General features: G+C 42.2%; 1 protein-coding gene across 1 annotated transcript in view; it reads right to left on the bottom strand.

The window, feature by feature from the left end:
• Window positions 1–27,032, bottom strand: part of SNTG1 (syntrophin gamma 1) — a 317,523-nt gene that overhangs the window by 179,380 nt on the left and 111,111 nt on the right. The window contains exons 2-3 of the mRNA XM_032610174.1: window positions 9,422–9,475; window positions 1,669–1,803 (exon numbers count right to left, since the gene is read on the bottom strand). Of these exons, the coding sequence (XP_032466065.1) occupies window positions 1,669–1,803; window positions 9,422–9,448 (162 nt within the window). The 5' untranslated portion in view covers window positions 9,449–9,475. The remainder of the gene's footprint in view (window positions 1–1,668; window positions 1,804–9,421; window positions 9,476–27,032) is intronic.

Below are 27,032 nucleotides of genomic sequence, written 5' to 3'. Positions count from 1 at the left end.
TAAAACAACAGCTGCCCAACAAAGATCCTTTGACTCTCTGGCCAAAGTTGTTTTTGATAAGAGGACAGCCCTTGATTAGCTTTTAGCTTGAGCCAGGAGGTGTCTGTGCTGTGGCCAATACCTCCTGCTACACCTGGGTTAACACTTCTGGAGAAGCTGACACTCACATACACAAGATCAAGCAACTTGGCTTAAAAAGGTGACTCCATCAGTGGGGTCTTTCTATGACTTATTTGACTTCAATTGGTTTGGGTCTTGACCATGACTCCAAAGTGCACTCCAAATACTGGGGATTATCTTGCTTATAACAATCATAGTAGTTTCCCTGGTGAATTGTGTTCTCCCGAGAGCTTTAAATCCAAGTTCTCAGCCACTAACCACCAAGTAAATGATGTCCCTAATACAAGAACTCCAGAAAAGGAACAACGAGAATGACCAACTTAGATATTGTGAACCCGAAGCCGTGAATGTCCAGGGATTAAACCAAACAGCATGCCCTGTCGATACCACACAGAGGATCAGATAAAACCACGAGAGCTTCAGAGCAGTAGCTGAGAGTGGCGCTCATGCCTTACATTTTGATCACATCTCTCAGAGAAGCTGAGAGTCTGAGCAAAAGGGGAAAATTGTTAAAAAAGAGACAATAGGCCCAAGATGGAATCACTTGTGCTAGGACCACGTCACCAGACTGAATCTTAATACTTAACCTAACTGAAGTTTCAGCCTCTCCCAGGACCGTCACCTTTAACCAGTCAACTTGGAATTCCCTGGTCAATGCTAGTGAGTAAACCTCCTGCCCTCACAGACCCCATCTTTTCCCCTTAGGAGGACAACCTCCACTGAAACAAGACATTCTTTGGGAAAAATTTCCTTTTTCTGCTCCCTTTCTCCCTTTGAAAACCTCTTCTTTTAAACAGCTTGGCAGATGGGATGCTGCCCGATTCATGGATCACTGCACAAAGCTAATTAGATCTTTAAATCTGCTCAGTTAAAATTTTGTTATTTAACACACCTGAGGATGTCCTCCAGAGCTGCACTTCAGCACCAGGGAGCAGACCGATGGGTTCTGAGACAACTTACGGCTCCTTCAGAGACTGGATTAGCATCAGGGTCATACGTTAACTGTTTAGAGCACAGACAGAGCTTGCTACGGCACCTAGCTTGATTCTACCGAGGAGGCCCACAGAATAACTCATGCACAATCCCCTGGGGAGAAGCCTTGCCACTGAGTTCCGGGACCACTACCTAAAGCCTCCTGCTTCTCCGATGCCAAGAGGTGGGCTCCACCTTTGCACCACCTCTGAAGGTTCACTGTGATGCAAGATGCCATCAGGGCAGGGAACCTGCCACTCACTGTTCTCATTTAGTCCTCGGTGTTGAAGTGTGGAACCCACTCTCTCGTGATTACAAATACAAGTGTCACTCTAGTCACATAAAGACAACTCAGAGTCAATGAGACACCGAGCTGGAGACGGGCCCACTGTACGCCTTTGGACCCAAGTACAAGTCCTTATACAAGGACACTGCTTACTAATACTGAAAACAAAAATTACTGGCTCTGCAAGTAAGAGAAAGAATATTAAGTATGTTCTGTGAATAGACATTTTCATTAACAGCAACAATAAAAAAAAAACCCAGAAAACTTCAAGGGAAGGAAGAGCTACTTACACCAGAATAGAAAGGCTCACCAGACACACATATCACATCCTGTTCCTGGATCATCAGAATATCTTTGGCCAGGTGTAGCCGCACTTTGAAAGGCTCCGGATTACCATCCTGCAGCAAACAAATCCCTGTCTTTGTCTTCAGACAGAAAAAAAAAAAAGAAAGCAAAACAGAGAAAAGAATTATACTTAGTTTATAGATTATAATTTTATGGCTTATTTATAGCCAAACATGATGAATAACATCTGAAAGCTAGGGAAAATGCACTCTGATGAGTCTGAAACTTAATACAGGTACACAGAAAAGTATAACCTTTTCACATAAAGTAGACCTCGGATAATAGAGATTATGTGAGAAAATCCCCACAAAGATTTGGAAAGTAAGGATTACAGTTTTACAGTATATTTTAAAAATAGTGAAAGTTTTGTTTAATACTTACAATCAATATAAATTTCATAACGGTTTTATTGAGATGCTATTCACACTGTATACAATTCAACCCTTTAAAGTGTTCAATGTTTTTAGTATAGCAATATGCAGCCATTGCTATAACCAATTTTTGACCATTCTGATCACTCTGTAAAGAAACCTAATATTCCCATCTCTCCATCCTCCCACACCCAGTCCTAGGCAACCACTCATCTACTTACTGTCTTTCTCACAGAATTTTAAACCTGTAAAAACATACCTTCTTATCTTCTCTACCCTCCACTATTTGATCAACCCATTCACCAGCACACATGCACCTTGTACAGAGGAGGGAACCAGGATAAAGAGGTGAAGAACTGCTTGAATTAACACAGCTAATTAAGACACAGCCTGGCTTGAGACCCAAGATTTTTGATTCCCTTTCCGCTGTTTTTGCTTCACACATTTCCGGGAATTGTGGAAACAGCCTGTGAATATTTCCAAACTTGTACTGCATGGCTTTAAACCATCAGCTTAGTGATCACAGAGGGAGTCCACACATCTCGTCCCTCCTGAAGCAGGTCAGGGTTATAATATTTGCCAGATAAATGGAAATATTCTCCTTAGCAAGGGCACTTTATGGTCTCATTTATCAGAGATGCAAATGGAAATTCTTTTGAAACAGAATATACTCGCTGGCTGTTACTCTGAACTAAAAAGTCAACAAAACCAATGACTACCTTGGAAATTACATTTTCATTTAATAACCATTGAGCCATTCTTAATTTGGATAAAGGGAGAAGTACATAGAAATACGTTTTTACCCTTACTATGTAATGAGCACAAAATTCCAGACAAATAATATGAGACTTTCTTTCCGTTGGAATATAAATTAGACGTGGATTGCTAGGGGTTTGTTTCTTTAAAAGAATGTTCCATAATGTTGATGAGAATGTACTTAGATATCGCAACTTCCAGAGATAACTCTTTCTGTAAATTGCTTTTTCCCATGTGAAAATACATACCATTATACCCTCTATTATATACAATGTTAAATTGGTCTGTAATTATTTTGTAAGTGTTATAATATCTTTTAAGGAAAAACAAGCTTCTCCAGGAGCCATGATGGCATCAGTCCCTCCTCTGAGGCTATGCATAGCTGGGGCCCCTAAATCGCATCCATTAATCTACCACAGAGCTTAACTCAAGTGCGTATGTCTAAAAGACAAAAGAATGTCAGCAAAAGCAAATTATATTTTCCTTAATACAGACACAATTTTTGTACATTTTTCACATGGAAAAGTCTCTCATGCTTACAAGGTGATCTTGGCCAGGGGCCAACATCGGGACTTCTGAGATGCAGGGGAGAGAGAGGCAGGAGATAATATCAAAGCTAAGGGAACAAAATTGGGCACATTTGCTGATTTTTAGATGTACAGTACATTCCAAGCCATTTTTTCCCCAGAAGTGTAATGGAATAGCTGGCAATCACAAATAAAGCCCTGTCTCAACTTGTGGATGAAAGAGGGGCTTTTCCCTGAGATCCCATAAATACATTATTGTTACACATCAAAGAGATCGCAAAGATCGCCAGGGAAAGTCTGAGGAACTAAAACACAGCTATGAGGTTTCTCGCATCACATTTCTGATATGGTCAAAGCTCCATTCACTCAAATAATGTGTGAAATGTCCCCTAACTATGAGATGGTTGTCTGGAAAACAGAACACAGACTTGGAGCCCATGCTTGACTCTTCAGAGGACAAGACTGAAGGAAAATAAAGAATGAGGCAACTTTTTGTTAGAATTATATATATATATACATATATATATGTATACACCAATACATAGCTGTTTGGAGAAAATAACAAACTGAGAGATAATGAAGCTAACAACACATTCACATTAAAATACATTTTCCAGGCATTACAGATGTTACATTTTTTTCTATTACGAAAATTCAGCCTATGGACACGAAAATACATTAAAAATCCGACACACACATCCGCTTTGCCAATACTGTGTAACATTAACGGTGAGTCAGACGTGAATTAGACAATCATCTCTGGCCTCAGAGTATTCCTACTTCTAAAAATGTACATGTATCAATAACATGCAGTATGATACTGGAGCACTTGATACAGCAGCAACATAGAGAAGGGACTTAACTATTCATGAGAGAAGGGGCATTAGAGGAGGCTCTGTAGATAGGAAAATGTGTGGCTTGTCTTGAAAAAAGAAATCAAGAAAACAATAATTAGAGAAGGCAAAAGTAATTTCATCCAAAAGGGAAAAACTTGAGCGAACAGACAGAAGCATGAGGACACATGCTCCCTGGATGATGGAGAACGCAGCCCCGAGGCCCAGCCCGTGGTATGTGGGAGGGGCCGCGGCAGAAGGGCAGGGGGCGGGGCGCTCAGGCCCCTGTATGGTGTGCCCAGCGTGTGAACAGGCGGGAGGTGCCATGGAGGAACCTGAGAGCCGTGAAATAACGTAAACGTTTAGAGTTAGGTCTTACGAATGTATTTCTTACAGCAGAGAAGAAGATGGATGGGGGTTGGGGAAGTGAGAACATAGTTACTGTTGCAGAAACATAAACCTTGCGCAGGAAACTCTGGGCACGGGAAGCAACTGGCTCAGACCCGGAGCTGCTACAGTAGCTGGAAGAAGAGGGGTAAAGTCCATTTGGGGCGCCCCCCAGCTCAGAGCAGCACCGCTGGACTGGCATCACCACTGTGAAGGCGGGCTGTGCGCCCTGAAGTATTAATCCCCTTGGCTCTGATAACCCAGGGCAGCAGAGGTGCGGAGATGGGTGAGTCAGGATTTGAACACGGGCTGCCCGGCTCCAGGCTCCAGGCTCTTATCCCCTGGCCCTGGTCCCCTCATGCAGAGGTCTTTGAGGGGATGCCTCCCCCAGTCTTCCCACACACGAGGACAAGGCTATATCCGTGTCTCTCACCAGGTAGCATTTTGGTTACCAAGCATCTCCTTATGGGAGTGCAGAGAGTTCTGAGAAGGACACCATCTTGAACCAGCCATTCTTCATGGATCAGAGCGATGGCCAGTGAGGGAAAAATGAGACAGAAACCACTGTGGGCCTGACGGATGCTTTTCCTGCCAAAGCTAGGCTGCTGAGGGAGCACAGGACACTAGCGGATACCGGGAGAGGCTTGACCCACATGGGCTCATCCCCCATGGACTGCTACAGGGGTGAGAACGGGCAACAGGACACTGAGTGTGGCCACCGGTGCGGCACAAACTAAAACACTGAGGGCTGCAAAGTCTTTACAGATCTGTGGACCCAGATTGTGCAAAAAATTAAAAAATCGTTCAAATAATGATCAGTCCCACATTTTAGTATAAACTTAAGACCTGCACTCCGCCTCTTTTTCTTTACTAACATAACAGTCATTTGTCTTCAGACTTTTTTAACTGGGGATGCATCACGCATGAGTGAGGAAATGCATGTGCTACATATAACATACAAATATATTACGTAATTATAAAACGTACGTAAAACTTGAAAAGTGATAAATACGTTCAAAGGTTGTTTTCCTGTCCCTGATGGATGATCCTACATTGCAGCTGGATTCTGCAAAACCCACACTGAAGACTATTTGCTCAGAGGAATATTAAAAGGCAATACCTCTTAATTACTTAAAAGGCAATATGTTTAAACATCTAGTCATTGACTTGTTTTCTGTGAATCAATGAAGTGTGTTCAAGAATTTCCATGGATTTACTCTTTGTTTTAAAAACAAACCTCACATGTAAACTTATTAAGAATGTATGCTTTGCATAAACCAAGTACCTTTGGAAGTTTGAAAAGCAGACTGCCACCCACTTTCTACTTGAAAGCTGAGACCTCTTTAATTTAGGTTCTAGTCCTTGAAAGAACACAAATTGTGTTTTCGTGGAACTTTAATATCTGTGTTCCTTTAACCCTGAAGTGTGGAATTTGCAATATCAGATATAATAAACTGCAAGAAACTAGGCAGAGACCATTCTATGCACGATAGTCTTGTAGGAATCCTCATATTTCTGTATTTTGGTTGCCAAATCTAATTTAACTTGTCCTGTGAGCCTCTAGTTGTAAGGAACTGTTACTGTACCATCTTGTAGTAGCAGTGCACTAAATGCTGTTTCACCCAAGATGTTTCAAACCGCGTTTTACCCTTTCCTTTGCCTGCTGGGATGGAGTCTTACCTGGCCTCCTCCTTAGCTAAATTCCAGCCACTTTTCAAACACTTGTACAAAACTCGTATCTCCTTGCAATCTTCAGAGACCGTTCCATCCAAAGATGAGTCCTTAACATTTGGAACGCAGGGCTTTCACTGAATAAATACATTCACCTAACAGTTAATCGTGTATTTAGGCATGACATGTAGTGACTTCCATGACATTTAGTTCCATGTCACATCATCTGACTTCACCTTATATGCTGTTATCTAAAGAAAATCTTAATAAGTTATCACTCTTCATTTTTAAGGATTATTAATCTATAGGACCTAGTACAGTCTTTTATTCATACTGGGATTTTCAATATCTGTTGATTGAATCATAGTCCCAGATTATATGTTATTATATGAGACTAAATTATAAGTGTGCATGCATTATTCGACTATTAAATATGTTATAGAGAAATATGTATTTTCATACTCAACACCTAGATGTGATCCTATTTCAAAGAATGTGGATATGAAAGTGAGCAATGAGGAAAACCCACACTAAAGATAGAATATTGGTTTGCTGGAACACACAGGTCTTTTTTTTTGCGGTACGCGGGCCTCTCACTGCCGCGGCCTCTCCCGTTGCGGAGCACAGGCTCCGGACGCGCAGGCTCAGCGGCCGTGGCTCACGGGCCCGGCCGCTCCGCGGCACGCGGGATCCTCCCGGACCGGGGCGCGAACCCGCGTCCCCTGCCTCGGCAGGCGGACTCTCGACCACTGCGCCACCAGGGAAGCCCTTGACGACACTTTTAAACGTGGAGAAGTCAGTACTTTTGCCTGGGTACGCACATACTTTTTCTTCTATAATGTGGGTTTTGCATTTGTCCTGATTGTATTCTCTCTCTTCAGTTTTGTTTCTTGTCATACTTTTGAATCCCAATTACTTTAAGATAATTACAACATTTTCTTTTTAAGAGAAGAATTTTTTAGACAATAAATAACCCTCCTTTAGAAAAAAAGTCTGTATTAGATAATTAAGATGTTTAAATGAAACTTATCTAGCCACACTTCTATTCCTTCACAAAGAAGAGACTTCTTGGCATCTGCGTGGTAATATTCTATCTGGATCTGTCTGATGGACATGGATATCAAATTTTCATCCTTAGTAGTTTATTATCAGTCAAGAGAAAGTCAAGAGAAAACAAGTTTCATTTAATGTATCTTTGATATGATTTTCAGCAATGTAGTACTTAAGAAAGAGGCCCAAAATTAGACTCAGGCATTCCAAGCTATACATTATGGTTCTGCTTTTACCTAATTCATTAAATGTCACTCAGCATTCTCGTAAAACCTCTCCATTTGCTCAGCTGCAAAGTGGCAGAGTTAAGCTGAATTGTCTTTAAGGTGCAGGTCCACTTAAACGTTCTAAGACTGTGAATTTCTGGCAAACTCTTTGATTCCGGTCCATCTTCAGGGCGATTCGACCATCCTCAGGGCACCATAGAGTCCTGCATCACTTCCGGTGCAGCCAGCATGTGGCAGACACGCGGGAACTGCCCTGACAGTTCTGAGAAGGTCTGCTCCACGCTGGCAGCGTTGAAATGGTGAGATCCTCAAGGGGTCATTGCCGGACAGCAAAGAACATCTATTACAGAAGTAAGGGTAAGAGGACCTCAACGGCATCACCATTATAAAAAACAGCTGAACCTTGGACAGAATTTGATGTATGTTTCAAATCAATGAATCAAAACATTTCGTGTAAGAAACGGTCCGGGAAATCAATCTTATACAGCCTCTCACGTCCAAGGTGAACCATGTGTTAGAAACACTGGTCACTGTCCAGTCTCTACCACATGCGTCTCCAATGTGCGTCACGTTGTCTCATTCACACAAATATCCATTCAGATTGATGGGTGCTTTACCACCCAAAACGTAAGATAAAACTTTACAAGAAACTGTAGGTTTACTACATTCATACAAAATTAACAGTATGATAACACGTACTGTATTTACAACCAGAAATGACACACTTAAAATTTATGCTTCTAAGTGTAAGCTCGGAAAACAGTAATTTTTTTTTTTTAAGTATGAACCTTTGAAAGGGGCTGAATTAAAAGATGAATAAGTTACACATTCTGACCTCATAATATTCAGGGTAGCATGTGAGAGAGGTTTGTAAACAAATAGCTATAATATAATATAATTTGAAAAGTGCTAGCATGTATAAAGGATTTTTAAAAGTATTACCATACTTAAACTTTGAAAATAAAAAAATAAAAAATAAGCATAAGTATTGAAGGAATGAAAGTAATTTATTATTTCTTCTGAACAACCTAAAATTGAACCTACTGTGACAAATATTTTTTTTAAAAAGATATTTTTTCAAGAAATATAATACATGACATTTCATTAAAAGAACAATTTTGACAAATGTTAATACTGAAGATTTTTTAAACTTTATTATAGGTAATCTAGTTATGGCTGTTTCTTTCTTGAGTTATTTATACATACTAAAATATTTTAAACCTTTTAAGCAAATATGAAATATCTTAACATATGAATATTTGCATTTTGCCTGAAGAGTGAAAAGACAATGCTTTGAGTGTTGCCTGGAAAGATAATCTTCCTTCCTACAATAGAAGAGCTGCATTCCTGGAGCCCCAAGTCCATGCACTGCTGACTGCACACTTGAATGGATGGCCTTTAACATCCTTCAAGAGCAATGAATGCATCACTTCCGCTCACACCGAATGTGATGACAGCTCTACAGAGAGTCGCCATACATCAATACTTAATACTGAAATACTTAAAGAGTACGGGAATCATAAAATCAAAGGCTTTTAGTGCTGAAAGAGACCTTAGATGTCTTCTAATGTATAACCAGAAAAGAATTAGTTCCAGCTCTTTCACTAGCTGAAGCCTTCAGCGCATAGTTTGTGGGGAGAGACAATTCAGTCCAATGAAACATGCGCCAGTCTTCTTGAAGGAAGACTGAAATCCCGGGGCTTCCCCAGGCCTGTGAGGCCTCTTGCAGAGACAGCTCGTGCTCTGGAAACACCGTGGGCCCATCACCCGTCCCTCTGTGGAAAGCCATTTTCCACGTAAATACGTAAGGGAGGGCCCGGCGTTCCCTGTCTATCACCTGTTTCCCCTCATCAAAAGCGGAAGGCATGCGACCTACCTCCTCACAGGTAGTCCTGAAATCCATGTGCTGCGGCACAGCAGAGGATGTCGTCTGAAAAGACAGAGAAAGGCCATCAAGCACAGCATCGAGGGGCAGAGAGGAGGCCGTAACGAAGTACAATAAATGAGGCAGCGGAGCCGGCAGGCAAACTGTTTACAGCCACCTGTAAGGACAAGAGCTCCCAGGGGACAATGAAGAGACGGCAGGAGGAGATGAAACGTCTTCAGCTCCAGCTTCTGTGAAGAATAACCCTACGGCCATGGTTCCGCGGGCCGAGGATGTGCATTTCCAGGCCCCTCTCCCTCCACTCAGCATCCGGATGGGATCCAGGGCGGGATCAGCCTGCCGCTCAGGGGCTGGCTCATCCCTGCATCCACTGTGAAACCCCACTTGGCAACTGGGCAAGAAACTTCAAAAGGAGTAATTAAAAGTTGCCTTTCATGTGGTTATCTCTTGATAAAAGGTTGACTAATCTTCCTCCTTCTAATTAAAAAGCTACATGCATGAGTAATTCTCTCCGGAACTTAAAATGTAATTCACAAACAGAGTGATCTAAGAAAGCAAGCTATTTATCAGGGTGAATAATATAAAGATAAATCAACGTATGAAATGCCTAATACAGATTCATTTAGTGGTCACTGTAATTTCTAAATGATAGGCATAGACTTAAATGCACATAAATGCGTATGTCTTGTTTGATTTTAAATGCTTTTGGAGAGTTTTGTTTTAATTATGTGATGAACTTAATAAAACTAAGGGTTCTCATAGAAAATTGACATCCTGTCAGTATAAAAAATGCGGAGCCAAAATCTAACAGTTTAGGTAAATAAGACTCCCAAGTAAAATGAATGGTGAATTCCGAAATAGAAGACTTTATACACCTCAAACAACTGCTCCTCTCAGCTTTGGGGACAGTAAACTATCTTGTCCTCTTTGTCATTTTCTGTTGTGTGAGACTGATGAACACTTGATCAAGTGTGAGTGGAATGGAGTACGCTGTCACTGGATTATCACTGTTGCTTTTGAAAGAAAAGAGATTGACCATTTTCAGTAGTAACTGAACAAGCCACATAATACGCTATTTTCCATAAATAAGTCTGTGGGCTGTGAGCCTGCTTTGGTGTGACTGGAAAGCATAAGGAGGCCGATTTTAGTAAAGTTAAGTAAGAACAAATCATTAGCAAATAAAAGGGCAATTTGATGTTGAAATTATAACCTGATGATATGAACTATTTATTTAGTGTCCGTGAGAAATTTGCCATTAGTTTAACTATTACTTTTCAAAATTGCTCTTAAGATTGTATTTGAAAGAACTGCAAATATCTACTTATCGCCAACTCTGACATGAAGCTATTCCTTTTCTATAAAAGTAGGAGAATTTCAGTATTTATTGATTACATAAAAACACGGTGTCTCTAGAATCAATTCCCTGCTACTAAGTGCAACCAGAGAAAATAGACCTGAAGGTATTTAACCACCATCTAAACTCAATCTCTATTTGAGTAGGGGGTGTATCCATGCCTTCTACCATTTTTAACACATCTTCCTTGTTTTCTTAATTTTCCATTGGCTTTCATGAAAATATCTGGTAATAATATCAGGTATTTATTCAGAAAAAGAATTAATGTCATATGCAAAGCAATTTAATTATTAAGCAACATAAATTTCATAGCTATCATAAAACTGTTTTCAGTGATTATAAATTTAAAAACTGGAATAAAAGTTGTATTTTATACATTTAAAAATTTCTGAGACCTTTTCTGTACAAAGTTTTATGTTAGAGTGGTTTTAGATTTACAGAAATATTGTGAAAATAGCACAGAGGGTTCCCACGTACCCCACATGCCTTCCCCTCTATTATTCACATCTTTTTATGCACACCACGCCTTAGTATGGCACATGGTGTGTGACACTGTTACAGCTAATGAACCGGTACTGTGATCTTATTGTTAAGGCCCTACTTCTTTGAAATGTCCTTGTTTTCACCGCCCAGTGTCCTCTGTAGTTTCCAGGGTCCCATCCCAGATGCCACATTACATTTAATCACCGTGTCTCATCACGCTCCTCTTAGCTATGACCATTTCTCAGACTTTCCTTTTTTTTAATGACCTTGGCAGTTTTGAGGATTATTGGTAATTGGTAGAATGTTTTTCCATTGGGATTATTCTGACATTTTTCTCATGACTGTAGTGGGGTCATGGGTTCTGGAGAGGAAGACCAGAGATAAATGCCACTTTACCACCTCACGTCAGAGAATCACAGTCAGCGCGCCTTATCCCTGCTGCTGAGGCTGACCTTGATGGTCTGGCTGAGATGACGTTTATCATAAGTTCCTCTCGGTCCCACTCTCCACACTGCACTCTCTAGAGACAAGTCACTATAAACAGCCCACGCTTAAAGGGTGGGGAGTTGTGCTTCTCCTCCTTGAGGGTTGAGTATCTACAGGGATTATCTGGAATTGCTCTAGACAGGAGATACATCTATTCTTCCCCATTTATTTATTTATCCAATCATTTACTTAGGACCTCTCAGCCCACAGAGCAAGGAATATATGTGCATATGATAACCCGGGTTGGAACGCACGCATTTATAAAGGTTTCCATGCAGAAGCATCTGTATCTTTGTTAAGCTAACCATGAGCTCTTAGTGATGTTGCGTCTCTAACACATGACTACATGGACCTTCCTAATTTCTCCCCTTGTCTGTCTGTAGATTCCCACTCCCGCAGGGACCCACCGTTCACTTACCTAGTTGTTCAGCCCCAGCGTACAGGGACAGCCACACAGGAACTGTTAACACATATCCCTGTGGGAAACAATTTTATCCACTAGAGCACAGTTTATTTTGCCTTTAATACTACAAGCTGCACTCATTTCCAAAATGATGAGTGTGAACCCCTTTTCTCCTCCCCCATTTCAGTGAGATTATTTCAGACCTTGCATTACAGTTAGATTCTTTGCCATTATAGGGTCTCCTGATCCCCTGAGAAGTTTTTAAAATTTTTCATACATCAAGTTGACTCCGCGCTTTAAATTTCCATGGGATTTGACAATGTCATGCATTGTCATGCATCCACCACTACAGAATCACACAGATCACTTCACAGATCTGAAGATTCCCTCCCTGTGAACCCCTGGTCAACCAGTGATCTTTTTACTGTCTCTACAGTTGTGATTTTTCCAGAATGTCATATAATTGGCATCACACAGGACAGAGTCTTTTCAGACTGTCTTTTAAATTTTAGAAATATGCATTTAAGGTGTGTCCATGTAATTTCATGGCTCAATAGGTCATTTATTTTCATCGGGATAAAATTCCATTGTTAGGAAGCACCACAATTACACTTATCCAGTCAAAATTACGCTAACCCTCCACCTTAAACAGAACCATGACTAGCTGAGGTGCTTGCTGAGGGCAAAGGTAGTAGAAGGTAGTTTTCAATACTAGTTACAACCATGTGTCCGGCTGTAGAAATGAGAACTGTAATTGTGTGAGGATTTCTTCCTTATTTTATTATAAATACGATGATGAAAGTCTTTGTTTTCTCCTTCTTGTATCCTCTTATGATCTAACATAAGTTTTATTAATAATGTAGGCTTTTACATCGCAGCATTCAAGTCACAGTACATCAAGGAGAGGAGTGAACGTCACTTCAGGACTTAGTGTTCCCTTCCGAGGAAAAGATTCGTGTTATTCTGGGTTGCATGCAGGATACTTGTTTCATCTCGGTTGGAAGTAAGACTTTACCGTCCTTATTGGGAGGTTAAGGAGAAGAGTGTGAATGTCAAGTTGACAAGGGTGAACTATGATGGATAGTTTTCATGTGCTGACCTGATTAGGCCAGTTATTCAACCCGGTACCAAGTAATCGAATCAAACACTAATGTAGGTACTTCGGTGAGGTATTCTGTAGCTATGGCTAACATCTACAAACAGCTGACTTTAAGTAAATGAGATTATTCTACATAATGTGGGGAGCGGTGGGCTCATGCCATCAGCTGAAAGGCCTTAAAAGCAAACTGGGACATGTCTCTGATGATGGAATTCTGCTTCAAGATGGCAGCACCAAGTCCCTCCCATCCTACAGACTCTGGACTTCCAGGTCCCGCGATGGTGGCAGCCAACTCATTGAAATGAATCTCTTAATACTTGTATGTAGATATATGGGTATCCTACTGGTTATGTTCATCTGGAGAATCCCAATTGATACCGTTTTGTATGCCACTGAGATTCTACGGTTTCATTAGGCAGTATTAGTGTGACAATAACTGAATGAAACAGCATGTTTCTATGTATTTCTGAAAATACATTAAGTACAGCTAATCAGTGCCAGCAAGCCCAACGACATAAGCTCCAGAATATATACTAGGTATTTCTAAGTTATGCAATGAGGACTATGAGAAAAGAACTTGATTTTTTGCAATTGGTTTATTAACAAGATAAATTAACTAATACCTTCACGGAAAGTTACAAAGAATTTCTTTTTCCTCACAAAACAAAAAATGTCTTTTGTTTTTCCTAGAGGCACATTCACTGCAAAGAATGAAGTCCTTTTCTCATAGCTCTTATTGCGTAACTTAGAAATTAAAAAAACAGATTTTTAGGGCTTTCTCTATATGATTGTTTTTAAATAATTAATCTGTAGTAAAATGTAAAGCAATAACAAATATACAATTCCAAAAGCTTTCATCTCTATATCCAAGGATAAGGAAAAATAGCTTACTGACTTATTAGTATTTAGTATAAGTCTTATCAGGGAAAAAATAAAACTTTTATGAAAATGAATTTCTTAAAATGATTCTTAGAAAACTTCATCACTTAAAATATGGAGATGAGAAAAGTAATGCATAAGGAGCTTGGGCGGATAAGGATAAAATTCACTTTAATGTTTACAGAATCACAACATATAAATGTGACCTATTACGTTCCTGATCAATGTAGAATCCCCTTGACCAGCAGGGAGAAGCCGCACAGCATGGAAAAGTCCAAGCCTAAGGAAACCTGTTTCTACCATGATGACACCTGTGACCCAAGGAACAGTGCCAGCCTGGTCCCTGAATAGTGAGAGCGGAGCTGGATATTCCCGAGTACGCTCAGAGTACCACTTACATGTCACGGATCTTCAGACCTGGCCTCTGTGCGAAGGTCTCGCCTCCTATGATTAAACCTAAGACTAAGAAGTTAACTGCAACTGTTGTTGTCAATCACGCTGAGAATAGCACCAGATCCTGTTGATTAAACCTCATCTTTATAACCAAAACCGGGAAAGCGGAATTAGACAAACAGTCAGACTCATGCATGTGGAAATACTACTTCTCTCAAAATGCTTCATTTGGTATGAGGTTGATGAGATAAAGAGAACTTCTTTCCAAAGCCACAACACGTGGGGATCTGAGACCTGAGCAGGTAGTTACGTAAGACAGCACAGAAAGCATCAGTGCAAATACACGTGAATTTAAATTATTTAGTTACTTTCCAGGATGCTTTAGTGAGTGTAAAAAAGTCTCTGTCACACTCTGCTTACTATGACAGCTCAGTTTACTGAATGGAAAAATGTTGTCTATTTATAGAACTCGCCCTAGGCTAAATTATAAAATATGCAAAATTTATCTTTCATATTTTGGGGTATCCCAAAGTCAAACCCAGCCTATAACCTCTCTACACGCTTTCACATCTTCTCGTGATGCCTTTGTACGTTCTGTGCTGGGTACCTTGGGGGCGAGTCTGTATGCATCGTTCCCCTTTCTATATTGGTTAAGAGAGTGCTTGGTTATTTTAAAAATGCCAACAAAATAGTGGCTTAAACAGGATGGCAATTTGCTTCTGCCTCCTGTAAGGGCCAAGCCAAGCAGCTAAGAGGTGATTTCACAGCGTCTGAAACCCACCTGGCCGCCCTCAGCTCCTGTGGTCTGAGAGAGGTCAGCCTCTGCCCGCACGTCCAAATTCCTGGTAGGGCAGAGAATGGGAATTGAACACAGCACGTCCACCACATTTCATCCTTCTCATCACAGTGCCACACGCAGCAACACAAGGACAAGGAAAGCAGCCCTTCAGGGGCAGCCTGTGCGGAGCTGGCGTGGGTGTCCCAGGGGAGGGGCCGGCAGCTAGCCCCCAGCCCCCAGCTGAGAACTCCCCTGTCCCCACTTGCTCGGTCCCCTTAGAAAGAGACCTCCTTTTAAGGCCGTTTTTTGCAGGTCTTGAGATTATGGAAGGCATTTTTTGCACTTTTTAGCGTATATATATATATATATATATATATATATATATATATGTATAATTTTTTTTTCCCTAAATGTTCTATCAGTTTTGGTCAGCTATGCTTACTCTGCTTGTGTGCAAAGTTGTCAAGAAGTTTTGGGATTTTCTGTCTCTCTGAGATTTTTTTTTAAATGAAACAACTCCAATCTCTTATTGATGTTTTGATAACTTACGGGGACTCTGAATGTCTACTCTGATTTCACAGCACTTAAATGTGTATTTAGGCAATTACGTCAGGTCCTTAAGTCATTTCTTTTTGATGCTAACTCATTTTCACCCAATCTATTTAGCTAGATATTTATATTTCTGAGTGAATATTTGTTTTTAATTATAGAGTTTTGATAATACTCCACGAAAAAGAGAAGAAAGTATGTTTCAACACTTAATACCTAGAAAAAAAAGAAGGAATTCTGGAAATTTATGAATACCACTGCAAGCCTACCAAATCAGAAATGAAACAAACAGGATGTTGAAAGAGATATATGTGCCAAAGGGAGCCCTCCAAGAATTTCTGGAATGCCTATTGTGCAAAACTTATCTCCTCCTCCAAATCTAGAAAATGGAAAAAACACGTGAAATTATGTACAAAGCTGTAAAGCCTTCTCACTGTGCACAGAAATAAACCAGGAAGGGATATATAAGTGGGTGTCAATATTCATGCTGCTACACACTCAATTTTTTTTCTTCCATTTTTCCCCAAAGTTTTGATTAATGAAGATGCTGGCTTCACAGCGCCTAGATTTTACCACTCCAACACTTCAGCCACGCGCCTTTATATCAAACCTCTAGCTCATCCACCCTCTCTGCACCCTCAGTCCTGAATTCCGCAAGCGCCGGGTCCATTCCACGTGGACACATCCTATGCAGCTGGCTCAAGAGTCCTCCAAGCCCAGAGCTCTGCAAGGCCGCGTTTAAAGGCCACTGTCCTAGGTAACTGCTCTGGTCCCCGTGGCCCTCCGGGCCTGAAGTGTTCCAGGCAGAGGCCCTCACATCGGGGCCAGAAAATCAAACCCCTTGTGCGCCTTATTGCAGCGACACTGTCCATCCACAGAGGCTTTGCAATCGGAACAAAAGATAAGCCACTGACCACACAAAATGCTAACAATACACCGAAGTCTAGTAATACAATTAAATAAATTTGAAAGTGCTGACATAATGTTGTTAGACATAGTTACTTATTAAGATCTTTTTCTATCACTCCAAAAATAACAACTCTGATATTCTGACTAACTGAATGTTTAGATACTGAGGGGAAAATGTTTGACCACCATGTTATTCCAAAACAATTACCATATTTTTCTATAGTAAGAACAATACTTTCATCATCGTGGTTTTAATATCCAGCCCTTGGTTTGAACAATAATGACAAATTTTAACAGCCATGTGATTTATCTTTTCCCTTTTCAACTATTGACATAAATCCTGTTGTGAATTTAAAGAGGGAAATGGAACAATATTAATGGCTGCCATTGAAAATTCAGGGGCTGACATAAATTGGAAAAAATGTTCTATTATTTTTCGAAAATGGCAAAACTTACAGAAAAGAAATCTTCACTCATTAAGAGGCCTAAGAGAGCAGTTGAGTTGTACTTCAGAGAGAGGCAGCTCAGAATTTACTGTGCAAAGGAATGGCCTTGGGATCCTGTTAGCGCATCCCTGGGGGGAGGTGAAGCTCCCGAGAGACAGTCAAGGCCCTTTGGTTCTTGGACCACACTTATTAGCGAGGCTACAGAGGAGGAATCTGGCGCAAGGAGATGTATGGCTTTAGCATCAAAGAGAGAGGTCTAGAGCATCTAAAAGGTGGTCAAAATATGGTAGAATAGCGCTGGCAACTTCCCTTTCACAGAGTCCTTCACCATCAAAATAGCTCTTCTCCTGACAAGCTATGTATTTTAACACTAATATGTAAAATCATGGCTCACACCAGGGAACACGTGCATTCAGCTCCATTTTATAAGAAAGAATATTAGTATTTATTAATACTATTAAAAGGTGCAAGATACAATGTTCAAAACATGGAACAATAATTGCATGATGGTAATAATGAAAATAAATCTCTCACATAATATTGAGCAGAGTTCGCTGTGCTATACAGCAGGTCCTTGTTGGTTATTCATTTTATTTTATTTGTGTGTGTGTGTGTGTGTGTGTGTGTGTGGTATGCGGGCCTCTCACTGCTGTGACCTCTCCCGTTGAGTGCGCAGGCTCAGCGGCCATGGCTCACGGGCCCAGCCGCTCCGCGGCATGCGGGATCTTCCAAGACCAGGGCACAAACCCGTGTCCCCTGCATCGGCAGGCGGACTCTCAACCACTGCGCCACCAGGGAAGCCCGGTTATTCATTTTAAATATAGCAGTGTGTACATGTCACAAACCGGTTCGTGATCAGACCTTTAAAGATTATCTCAATTTATGAAACCATCAAGTATCTAATCAGATTAACAGATAATAAAATGTTAAAAACAAGCATAGCCTTGACCATCATTTTCATCTAACCTCCTCGAATACTACTGAGGAAAGGGAGGTGCAGAAAAGTGGTATACATTCTCTAAAATTCCTCAATTTTGTGTCCAGATTTGAAATAGAACTCAATATTATTAAACCTACATGAGCTCTTTCTCCTATCGTGGCTTAAAGCCACAGTGTTAGGTTTGTGTGAAATAGGAGACACATGTCACATTCATAACTGGAAAGACAAAGTATGAACGTAATATTTGAAAGGAACTGTTAACTTTGTAGTAAAGGGGGTCTAGGTTTGAATTCAGGCCACTCACTTGCTGTCTAAGTAACTGTCAAATTATTTAAGTTCCCTAAGGTTTGTTCATCCACTATAATCTCAGGTTGATGATCTCCACCCCCCACCCCACCCGGGAGAATGGGGGAGTTTAGTCAGAATATATAAGAGGTAATTAGGGTGCCCACACACAGTGGATGTCCAACAGTGTTGATGAGAATGACATATGTCTTACACAGTAACAAATACAAATCAGAATATGGCACACTTCTGCTTAGACCAACTCCAAATGCCATAAACAGGAACGTGTCACTGTCCACTGAGTGACCTGAGAAGATCCATGAACAAAGTGCAGTGCCTGAGCACTGAGTAATAAAGAACCTTAGCCCCGAGCTCCTGGTTCTCACCTCAGAAAGCAGAGCCTGACTCAAGAGCTTGCAGGCTGAGCCACATCGTAAAGATGGCAGAATAGGAGTTTTCTAGCATCTTTCCCCCAAAGAACACCAAGTTTGAGAAACACCCATGGATGACAGTTCCTCTGTGGAAGTCTGGGGGTCCAATGGAGAAGTTCCCAGCAAATCGCTGGAGTGAAAAAAAAATGCAAGACATTGGAGAGGGTCAGAGGAAGTTTCCCTTTACCCAGGTCACCTCGCCCCTAAGAGAGGTGCTTTCCAGGATATCACCAACGTACCATAGTAATAATAAAACTGATAAGTACTTTTCTCCAAGAGAAAAAAAGAAAAAAAAATGTGATCTGCCAGACATTGATAGAAAACTGGATTACCAAGTAGATACTAAGCAATCCAAGTGTTTGGGATTAAATATATGTAATTATATATAATATGTGTGTATATATATATATATAATTATATTAATATACATTTATATATGGTTGTGTAGTAGATATTTTGGAAATGATGATGGGTTGCCTGGTATATATTAATCACTGTCACGTTTGCTGCCCTATTTAGTGTGATGGGAAGAAACCCTGAAAGGTTTGGAGTGCTGATGGTATGTCTGTGTGGGGTGTGTTGAGTGTTTCTGCGTGAATAGTAACACTAGTCAGTAATAGCTGTTGATTATCACATTCATTGAGATTTAGAATCATCATTAATTTATCCTAACATCTCTTCTACACAAAGACTTATATTTCTAGGAAAGTTGTCTGGTTTTATTTTTTTTACCATGACCATTCAGTGAATTAAATGAGTACAATATAGTCAGAAAAATGTGTAACACATTCATGTACAAAGAGAGAAAAAAGCATCACAGCGGAAGAGGAGGAAGTAAGAAAATGAAAGCCCAGAGGTTTAAACTGGGACCAAGGACTGAAAGAAGCCAACGGGAAGAACTAGAAAACTACTTTGAAATAAGATTTTTAATCTTTAATATTGAAGCCTTTTACCTTAAAATTTACTCCCTTGATGCTGAAAGATATTTTAAAAAGCGCTTAGGATGGGAGAAGTTGACAGACCACTCTGGGCTTTTTTTTCACACATTTAATTTAGAACACATTTGTTTTCATATTTCATTTAGACATTTGTGTCGTATTTTAGACTGATTCACAGAATCACTCTGAGATTGGAAAACATTACTATCACGGATGTAAGATTAGCTCAAAGCAAACTTTCCTGAAAAAATTATGACACTGGGAGCAACAAGAGAAACAGAGATGCAAAAACTGGAGCTAAGCCAGGGTTTTATCATGTGATAACATGCAAAGCAAGCGGACTGGGGACCCCAGAAATGCCAGCAGGTTACAGCATGCAGACGCAGAAAGCGGGATGCATAGAGCAGTGTAAGGTCCAGCCCTGTCCAGGTGTCAACTGCATGCTGGCCAGTCCAGCAGGTGCAGAGCAGGCCCCGGAACGGAGTGTATGAATAGAGTAGAAAAGTGGGAAACCCAGAGCCACCGTCCAGCAGGGGCGACTCCATGGATCAAGGCAGTGAACTCAGATGAAGACTGAGCGCAGAGTAGGGTGAAAGGCGTGACTATTGGGGGAAATCTCGACATTCACGTACCCAGGGAAGGAACTAGCTGACAGCTTCAGTTACGACAGCAGAGGCGAAAGGGAAACATTTCTGCAGTGGGAAAGAAGGCAGAACAGATCAAGTTCATGACGTGGCAGCTCCGTGGGGTGATGTGTCTGTGGATGGTGGCCGAGGAGGGTGGCAGGAAGGCACTTCTGAGGTCACGTAATGCCAGCACACGAAGCTCTTAAGTACTGAGAGACAAAGGGTGTCCGACTGTGTGCAACTTCACGTGCAATGACAGGAAATACCAATGTCTGGCAGGAAAATGTTCTATTGTCGCACCTGATGGTTTGAACTTGAAAAAGTTAATCGAGGCTTAAAAAACATTTCTGTATCTGCATAGAAGTTGGTAATTTTTATAATTTACTGACTGAATTTGAAATCTGTGAAAAATAACATGGCATTAGCCCAGCACTGCTGAAGTAAACCATCCTTTCTACACCTCCAGCAGTGTCATTTCATAATTACAGTGATTTCAATTATCCACATAACCATTACAGGGAGAATTCTTAAAAGAATGAAGTGGTTAGGAAAGTTGAACGTAGTATTATTGCGTCAGCATTTCCTAAGCCCTAAATCATTGCAAAGCTCATCAGAAATCTTGAAAAGTGAACTGGGGTCCTGGGCTAATTGTCTCCGGAATCGCCCACCTGGCTTCATGGCCTTTCTCTCTCTCAGTGTGTCAAAGGCAAACATGGGACTGGTTCCCTTCTACTGTGTTTGAGGGTTTCCTGAGGACACGTGGAGGTAAATGGTCTTGGCTTTTGCTTTTATCCTCATTAGGTGAGTGAGGTTAAAACAAAACAGAACAAAACTTGCTCTGCTGAACAGGAAGCAGACGCAGGAGTATATGAGCATCCCTGAAACACTGCAAGTGACCAGCAGCACAGCTTGTGCGGCAACTCTAAGGTTTCTCTAACTTCTGTTCCTATCAAGTTCAAGGTGCTCTTGAAACCAGCCCACAGCCCCTTGAGGAGGCGGGTCCCCCACTGCTGGCCAGTATAGCAGCCCCGCCCCCAGCACAGGCGGAGCCTGCCGCGTGGCGGGCACACAACGAACACTTGAAAGAGGCCTCACTTTACGTCAGGGCAGCCGGAAAAGGCTGGTATGCATAGGCCGGGCTTTGGATTTTAAAGGACCAGGCAAGTGCTTGAGACAACAAAAAAAGAGGAAGCAAGTACGGCTTCTAACCACACACAAATACCAGGGCTCCAGGCAACCGAAGGGAAGTGGCAGCTCCTGTAGCCCAGCAATTACTGATGGTTGGCTTTCGAGTTCATTGTATGGTTTTCTCTTATTAAGCCTAGTTCGTCAGTTTTTAAGGAATACAAGATTAAACTGCTTGATGTTCCTTAAAATCACGTCACTCAGCACTTATTAACGTACTGGAAAATATCGTAGGTGCCAAGAGAAAATCACTCTGGAAATGCAGAAAAACATGACTGTGCTGACGGGACATGATCGAGAGATGAGGGCAGGGAGCCTGTTCCAGAGTCAGGGCTCGTCAATTTCCCCGAGGTCGGCCTACTGCACAGAAAGCGATGCTAATACGCGAATATAAAATCTATTCATCTTGGGAATGGGAAGAGTAGCGATCATCGCCAAACGCAAGGAACATTTACATTGGTTCTGGAAGGCAATTCTGAACCGACCTGAGAGCACGGATGTGTCTGATGCTCTGGGAATGCGTATCACTTCCGAGCAGTAAGAAAACATGTCTCAGAAGCAACGTAGACTTCGTCTGCCATTTCGAGGCAGCTGCACTTAGCACACTGATTGGCTCCTACCTGCCCGGGTAGCATGGGGGGGCAGGGGGGCAGCAGGTGGGGGGCAGAGTCCTGCCCCTGGGGGTCCTGGCTGAGAAGACCCGAGGGAGAAACGCAGCTCCCATCCGTGCAGGCTGTGCGTGATGGGGCCCTGAGCCCTGTTGCCGAGGGAAGGGACATGCCTGGCTGCCCAGCGGCTGGCAGCCCCGGGCAGGAGGGAATCCCCGCAAGGAGGTGAAGCCCATCCTGAAGCAGAGCGGCTTCCAGGCTGGCTCTGGGTGGAGGGCTGCTGGGGAGAAGAGGTGCGTGTGCTAAGCGCACACACACGTGCGTATCCGACTGTGGATGGGACGGGAGCACAGAGCTCAGACGGTGATGCTTGGCCCACCGAGGCTGGGAAGCTGACCCGGGCTGGCTCGTCCTGCCGCGGCCCCTGAAGGTTTGAACCAGGCGTGGGTCAGGCCCTGTGCAAACACCACCTGAATGGAGCCTCGTGAGAGTTACTTTCTACTTGTGAAGATGAGGAAACGGGCTCTCTCTCAAGGGTAGAGCAATTGCCCAATATAACACCACATTTATGTTTATGGTAAAACTGAACCCTTCCTTTGGACTCTAAATCCCTGGTCTGTCCAGACAGCACTGTGGTGCGCCCTGGACCCCTGCTCCTTCTTTGGTATGAAGGGCAGACGAGTCTGGAAGTCTGGCTCAAAATGACCCGAATCTGTCCCCTCGAGGTGGGGACCGAGCGGGCATTTGACCTCAGCTCCCCCCACACCCCCAGGCTCCCTCACAGACGTGAGTGGAAGAAATAAGCCCCCAGACGGTGGCAGCCCGCGCGATTCCAGAACCGTGAGACAGAAAACAGCAGTGGAGGAATCCCGGCAGCAGGAAGGCCGGGCCCAAAGCAACCTGGCAAGGCCGCAAGAGGAGAGACGGAGGAAACACAAAACCCTTTTGCTCCACTGAGACTTGGAGGGAAGGAATCTGCGTTCTTACCTTACCATCGTAGGATGCAAATATGCTTTCCAAGGACCAGGTAAACCCCTTGTCTCTGGCTCTCAAGACCTGGCGATGCCTCCCGGTTCCCTGGCCTCATTCCTCCCTAATGTGAAAACACACAGAAAGACAAGGCTTGGGAGCTCACCTAGGATGATGTCTACTTGAGGATGTATCCAGTTGGCTTTGGGGGAGAGAAATGAGAGAAACCTTTTTTTTTCTTTTACATCAGAGCACTTAACTCCATTATTACAGAAACAACTGGCTACAGATCTCATCCATATGGTAGGTGAGAATGTTTCTTGAGAAGTGAAAGTAAATATCCCCTAACTTTATATCAGATATTTCCATGGCTCATGAGGCCAGGGCTTTTCACAGGCTCATGGGAAAATGCAGGCATGATTTATTTCCCCACAATCCTATTTAAAAGTATGTATGTATATGCCGCGGAGCGGCTGGGCCCGTGAGCCATGGCCGCCGAGCCTGCACGTCCGGAGCCTGTGCTCTGCAACGGGAGAGGCCACAGCAGTGAGAGGCCCGCGTACCGCAAAAAAAAAAGTTAAAAAAAAAAAAAGTATGTATGTATATATGAATATTTGCGTTTCCATAACTTATCCATGTAATTGAATTGAAAGCTCTCTGAAGGGCCCATAATGTCAGACTTCTGTGTAATGAATGAAGGAAGGAATGCATATTTGCTCTAGAAAGATTCAGGAGACACAAAGATGAACAATGTGTGCTCTCACTCTCAAGGATCCCACAGTTTAGGGTCTTGTTTTTTCAGTTTTGTACATAGCATGTGCCCTGTACAGAGCAGGTGTTCAGAATAATTAAACACAATGTGATTTGGTAATGCAACTGTTAAACTAAAAAAAAAGATGGTAAGAATTAACTCAGTGGAAAGAGCTGCCAGGCAAATACAGATAAAATAAAAGAAGGGTTAAAAATATCAACCAAAACATCTACTTGAAAAGACATTATTTTGTGTAAAGAAATTCCTGGCATATCAATATAAATAAAGTGTACCACAATATAACAGTGAAATACTAAAAAGGAAACTCGTATGAATATAAGAAATCATGGTCATAGCACACTTTGACTTTTGTCTGAATTTGAAAAACAATTAGAAAATAAGCCTAAAGTCAAAATGAATATCTAATGGAAGTCAATTTCTAGCTGATATAATATGTACCCAGTATGCTCAGTTCCTTATAAATCAAGAATGTATACTTTAAATTGTCAGGTGTGGCACACGGGAAGTACGATTCAGAGTGCAGAGCCAGGATCCCAGAGGGCAAGTCCAAGATCCCACAGGGCGGCCAGAAGGTCAGAAGGAGGAACCAAGGTCCCAGAAGAGAAACACAGGACCACAGGGAGCAGAGTCAAGAGCCCCTTGGTTCATCCCAGGCCCTGTACCTGAACCTAATCAAGGCACCAATGAGGCGCGTCCCGCTGGCTTTCGGAATTGCTCTGGGCAGTGAAAGCTGTGGGCCCCGGCGTCCCCTGCCCTGGAACGGGAGGGTCTGCCGCACTCTTCACGTGCCCCCGCCACCAGGTAATGGTCATGGAGGAGGCGAAGGTGACGGCTCTCTCTGGTGCAGAAAGTGTTAGTTTGCTGGGGCTGCCGTGACAAAATTCCAGGCTGGGCCACTGACCATCAGAGATCGATTTTCTCACAGCTCTGGAGGCTGGAAGTCTGAGAGCAAGGCATCGGCAGGTTTGGTTTCTCCTGAGGCCTCTCTGCTTGACTTGCAGGTGGCCGCCTTCTCCCTGTGTCCTCACGTGGTCTTCCCTCTGCGTGTGTCTGTGTGTCCAAGTTTCCTCTCCTTGTAAGGACAACAGTCGGACTGCGTAAGGGCTCACCCTAATGGCCTCATTTAAACTTAATCACCTCTTTAAAGCCCATCTTCAAAGCAGTCATATTCGGAGGTCCTGGGAGTTGAATTTTGAGCCGGTGTCATTCAGCTCATAACAACATCCTTCTGAACCAGACAAGGAATCAGACATGAGGAGCCTTATATAGACCTAGATGTGAGCTGGGTGATTACGTCTTGACCTGGGGCAATAATGGGATGAAACTTTGGAGAGTTTGGGGGAGAGGTAAGTGGATTTTGCTTGTAGGAAGGATGTTGTGAATTGTGCTAGCCAGAGGGCAGAATGTGATAGATTATATCATCCAAAAATTGGCCACGGCAACAGTTCTGTTCCCACATGCTCTTCTAGAACCCTGCCACCAACATCCAGGGGTGGAATCCATTTCCACTCCCCTTGAAACTGGGTGTGCGTGTGGGGACAGCTCAGATAGAAGGGACAGAGGGACGCTGTGTGTTTCCTTGGTGACACCTGACAGGCGGGTGGCTTCATCCTGGCTCTCTCTCTCTCTCTCTCTCTCTGGTCACTTTGCCCTTGGAGCCCAGTCCCCACGTTGTGAGGATGCTCCGGCCACAAGCTGGCGTGTCAGACTGAGGAGTGAATGAGTGAACCTCCAGAGGGGGACGGGGTCAGCCTTCAACTTGCCCACCTCACTGACCTCTGCTCGAACTGAAGATCTTTGAGCAAAATCAACCTTGCTGTGTTGTTTTAAGCCACTAAGCTGTGTGGAATTTTTAAACACTGAGAATTTTTGTGTGTTTTCAAAAATGACCATATATCAAAATTCATAGAAAAATATCAAATTCAGAGTATAGCACACTCAACCAACAGACTTAGAGTAAAGCAGTAAACCCCCAACCTAAACCTTCTCAGACAGAAGGTGAACTGCCTTTGCCATTGTCGTTTATGTACTGTCTTTTGGAAGATTGTCATTGGAGACCAGGCCATTCTGTCAGAAAGAAGACAAGCCAGCTGCTCAACTCTTATCACTTCCTCAGGGCTTGAACGCCAGCCACCCCGATCTCTCCACTCTACTTATTGATGTCTTATTCCTGACTTTGCTAGCCTGAGAAGCGTGTGCGTTCATGACTACTGTGAGGGTGTTAAGGCCCAGGGCTTCAACTCTATTAAGCCTAGAACATAACCTGATAAAAAATGTGCATCTCATATATACTGAGTAATCACTATTTTTTTATTTCAAAAATCCATAGGATCATTGCTTTGCTTTTCATTATCTGATAAACTCACTATATTAACTGGATATGGTGATCACGTAAGAGTCATAAATATAATTTAACCCATGATTAAAGTAATTTTTATAAACCTACAGATAAAACATAGTAAAAGAAAATATTTCCTAAATCTGATATACTTTGCTATTTGTTTCCTATTTACACTTATTCATTAAAAAAATCCAATGCAGCATTAGTATCCTGTTTAAAACAATTTTCTTGGGTTTACCTTCTTTGGATTTTGCAATCCTTTGAAATTTTGTTTTTATGGTTAAAGTAAATCAATCGTTAATTGCTTTCAACCATTCTAATATTCATGTCACTGGCTATTCTTTCGGAAATATCTCAATTCACTATTCTATCCTTAAGATGTAGTTTCATAAACTTTTTGACATAGAAATCATGGTTCTGACACTAAGTTTTCCATGTAGCAGCTGGCTCATAAACGACTTTCTAATTAATGCCATGTAACCTCGTTACTCAGTGCTGATGGCATCCTTGTCTATCTTTCCCATCTTCTAGTGTAGGATTGAAAAATCTTCACTCACTGGGAGGTTAAGCTCCTTCAAGTCTAACTGAGTGCGATCCCTCTGACTGGCATAAAGCCATTAGAAATTACTTTGGATTCAACAGCAAGGCAGGAAAGTTTCAGTGACAAAATTTTGTGTGATTTGTGTGTTTCTTGGCTTTTCTGGTTTTGATCTCAATCTTGTTTCCTG

The sequence above is a fragment of the Phocoena sinus genome, chromosome 17 (assembly GCF_008692025.1).
Source record: "Phocoena sinus isolate mPhoSin1 chromosome 17, mPhoSin1.pri, whole genome shotgun sequence".
Classification (NCBI taxonomy): Eukaryota; Metazoa; Chordata; class Mammalia; order Artiodactyla; family Phocoenidae; genus Phocoena; species Phocoena sinus.
Note: the sequence above shows the minus strand (reverse complement) of the source record. Positions and strands in the feature narration are given on the sequence as shown.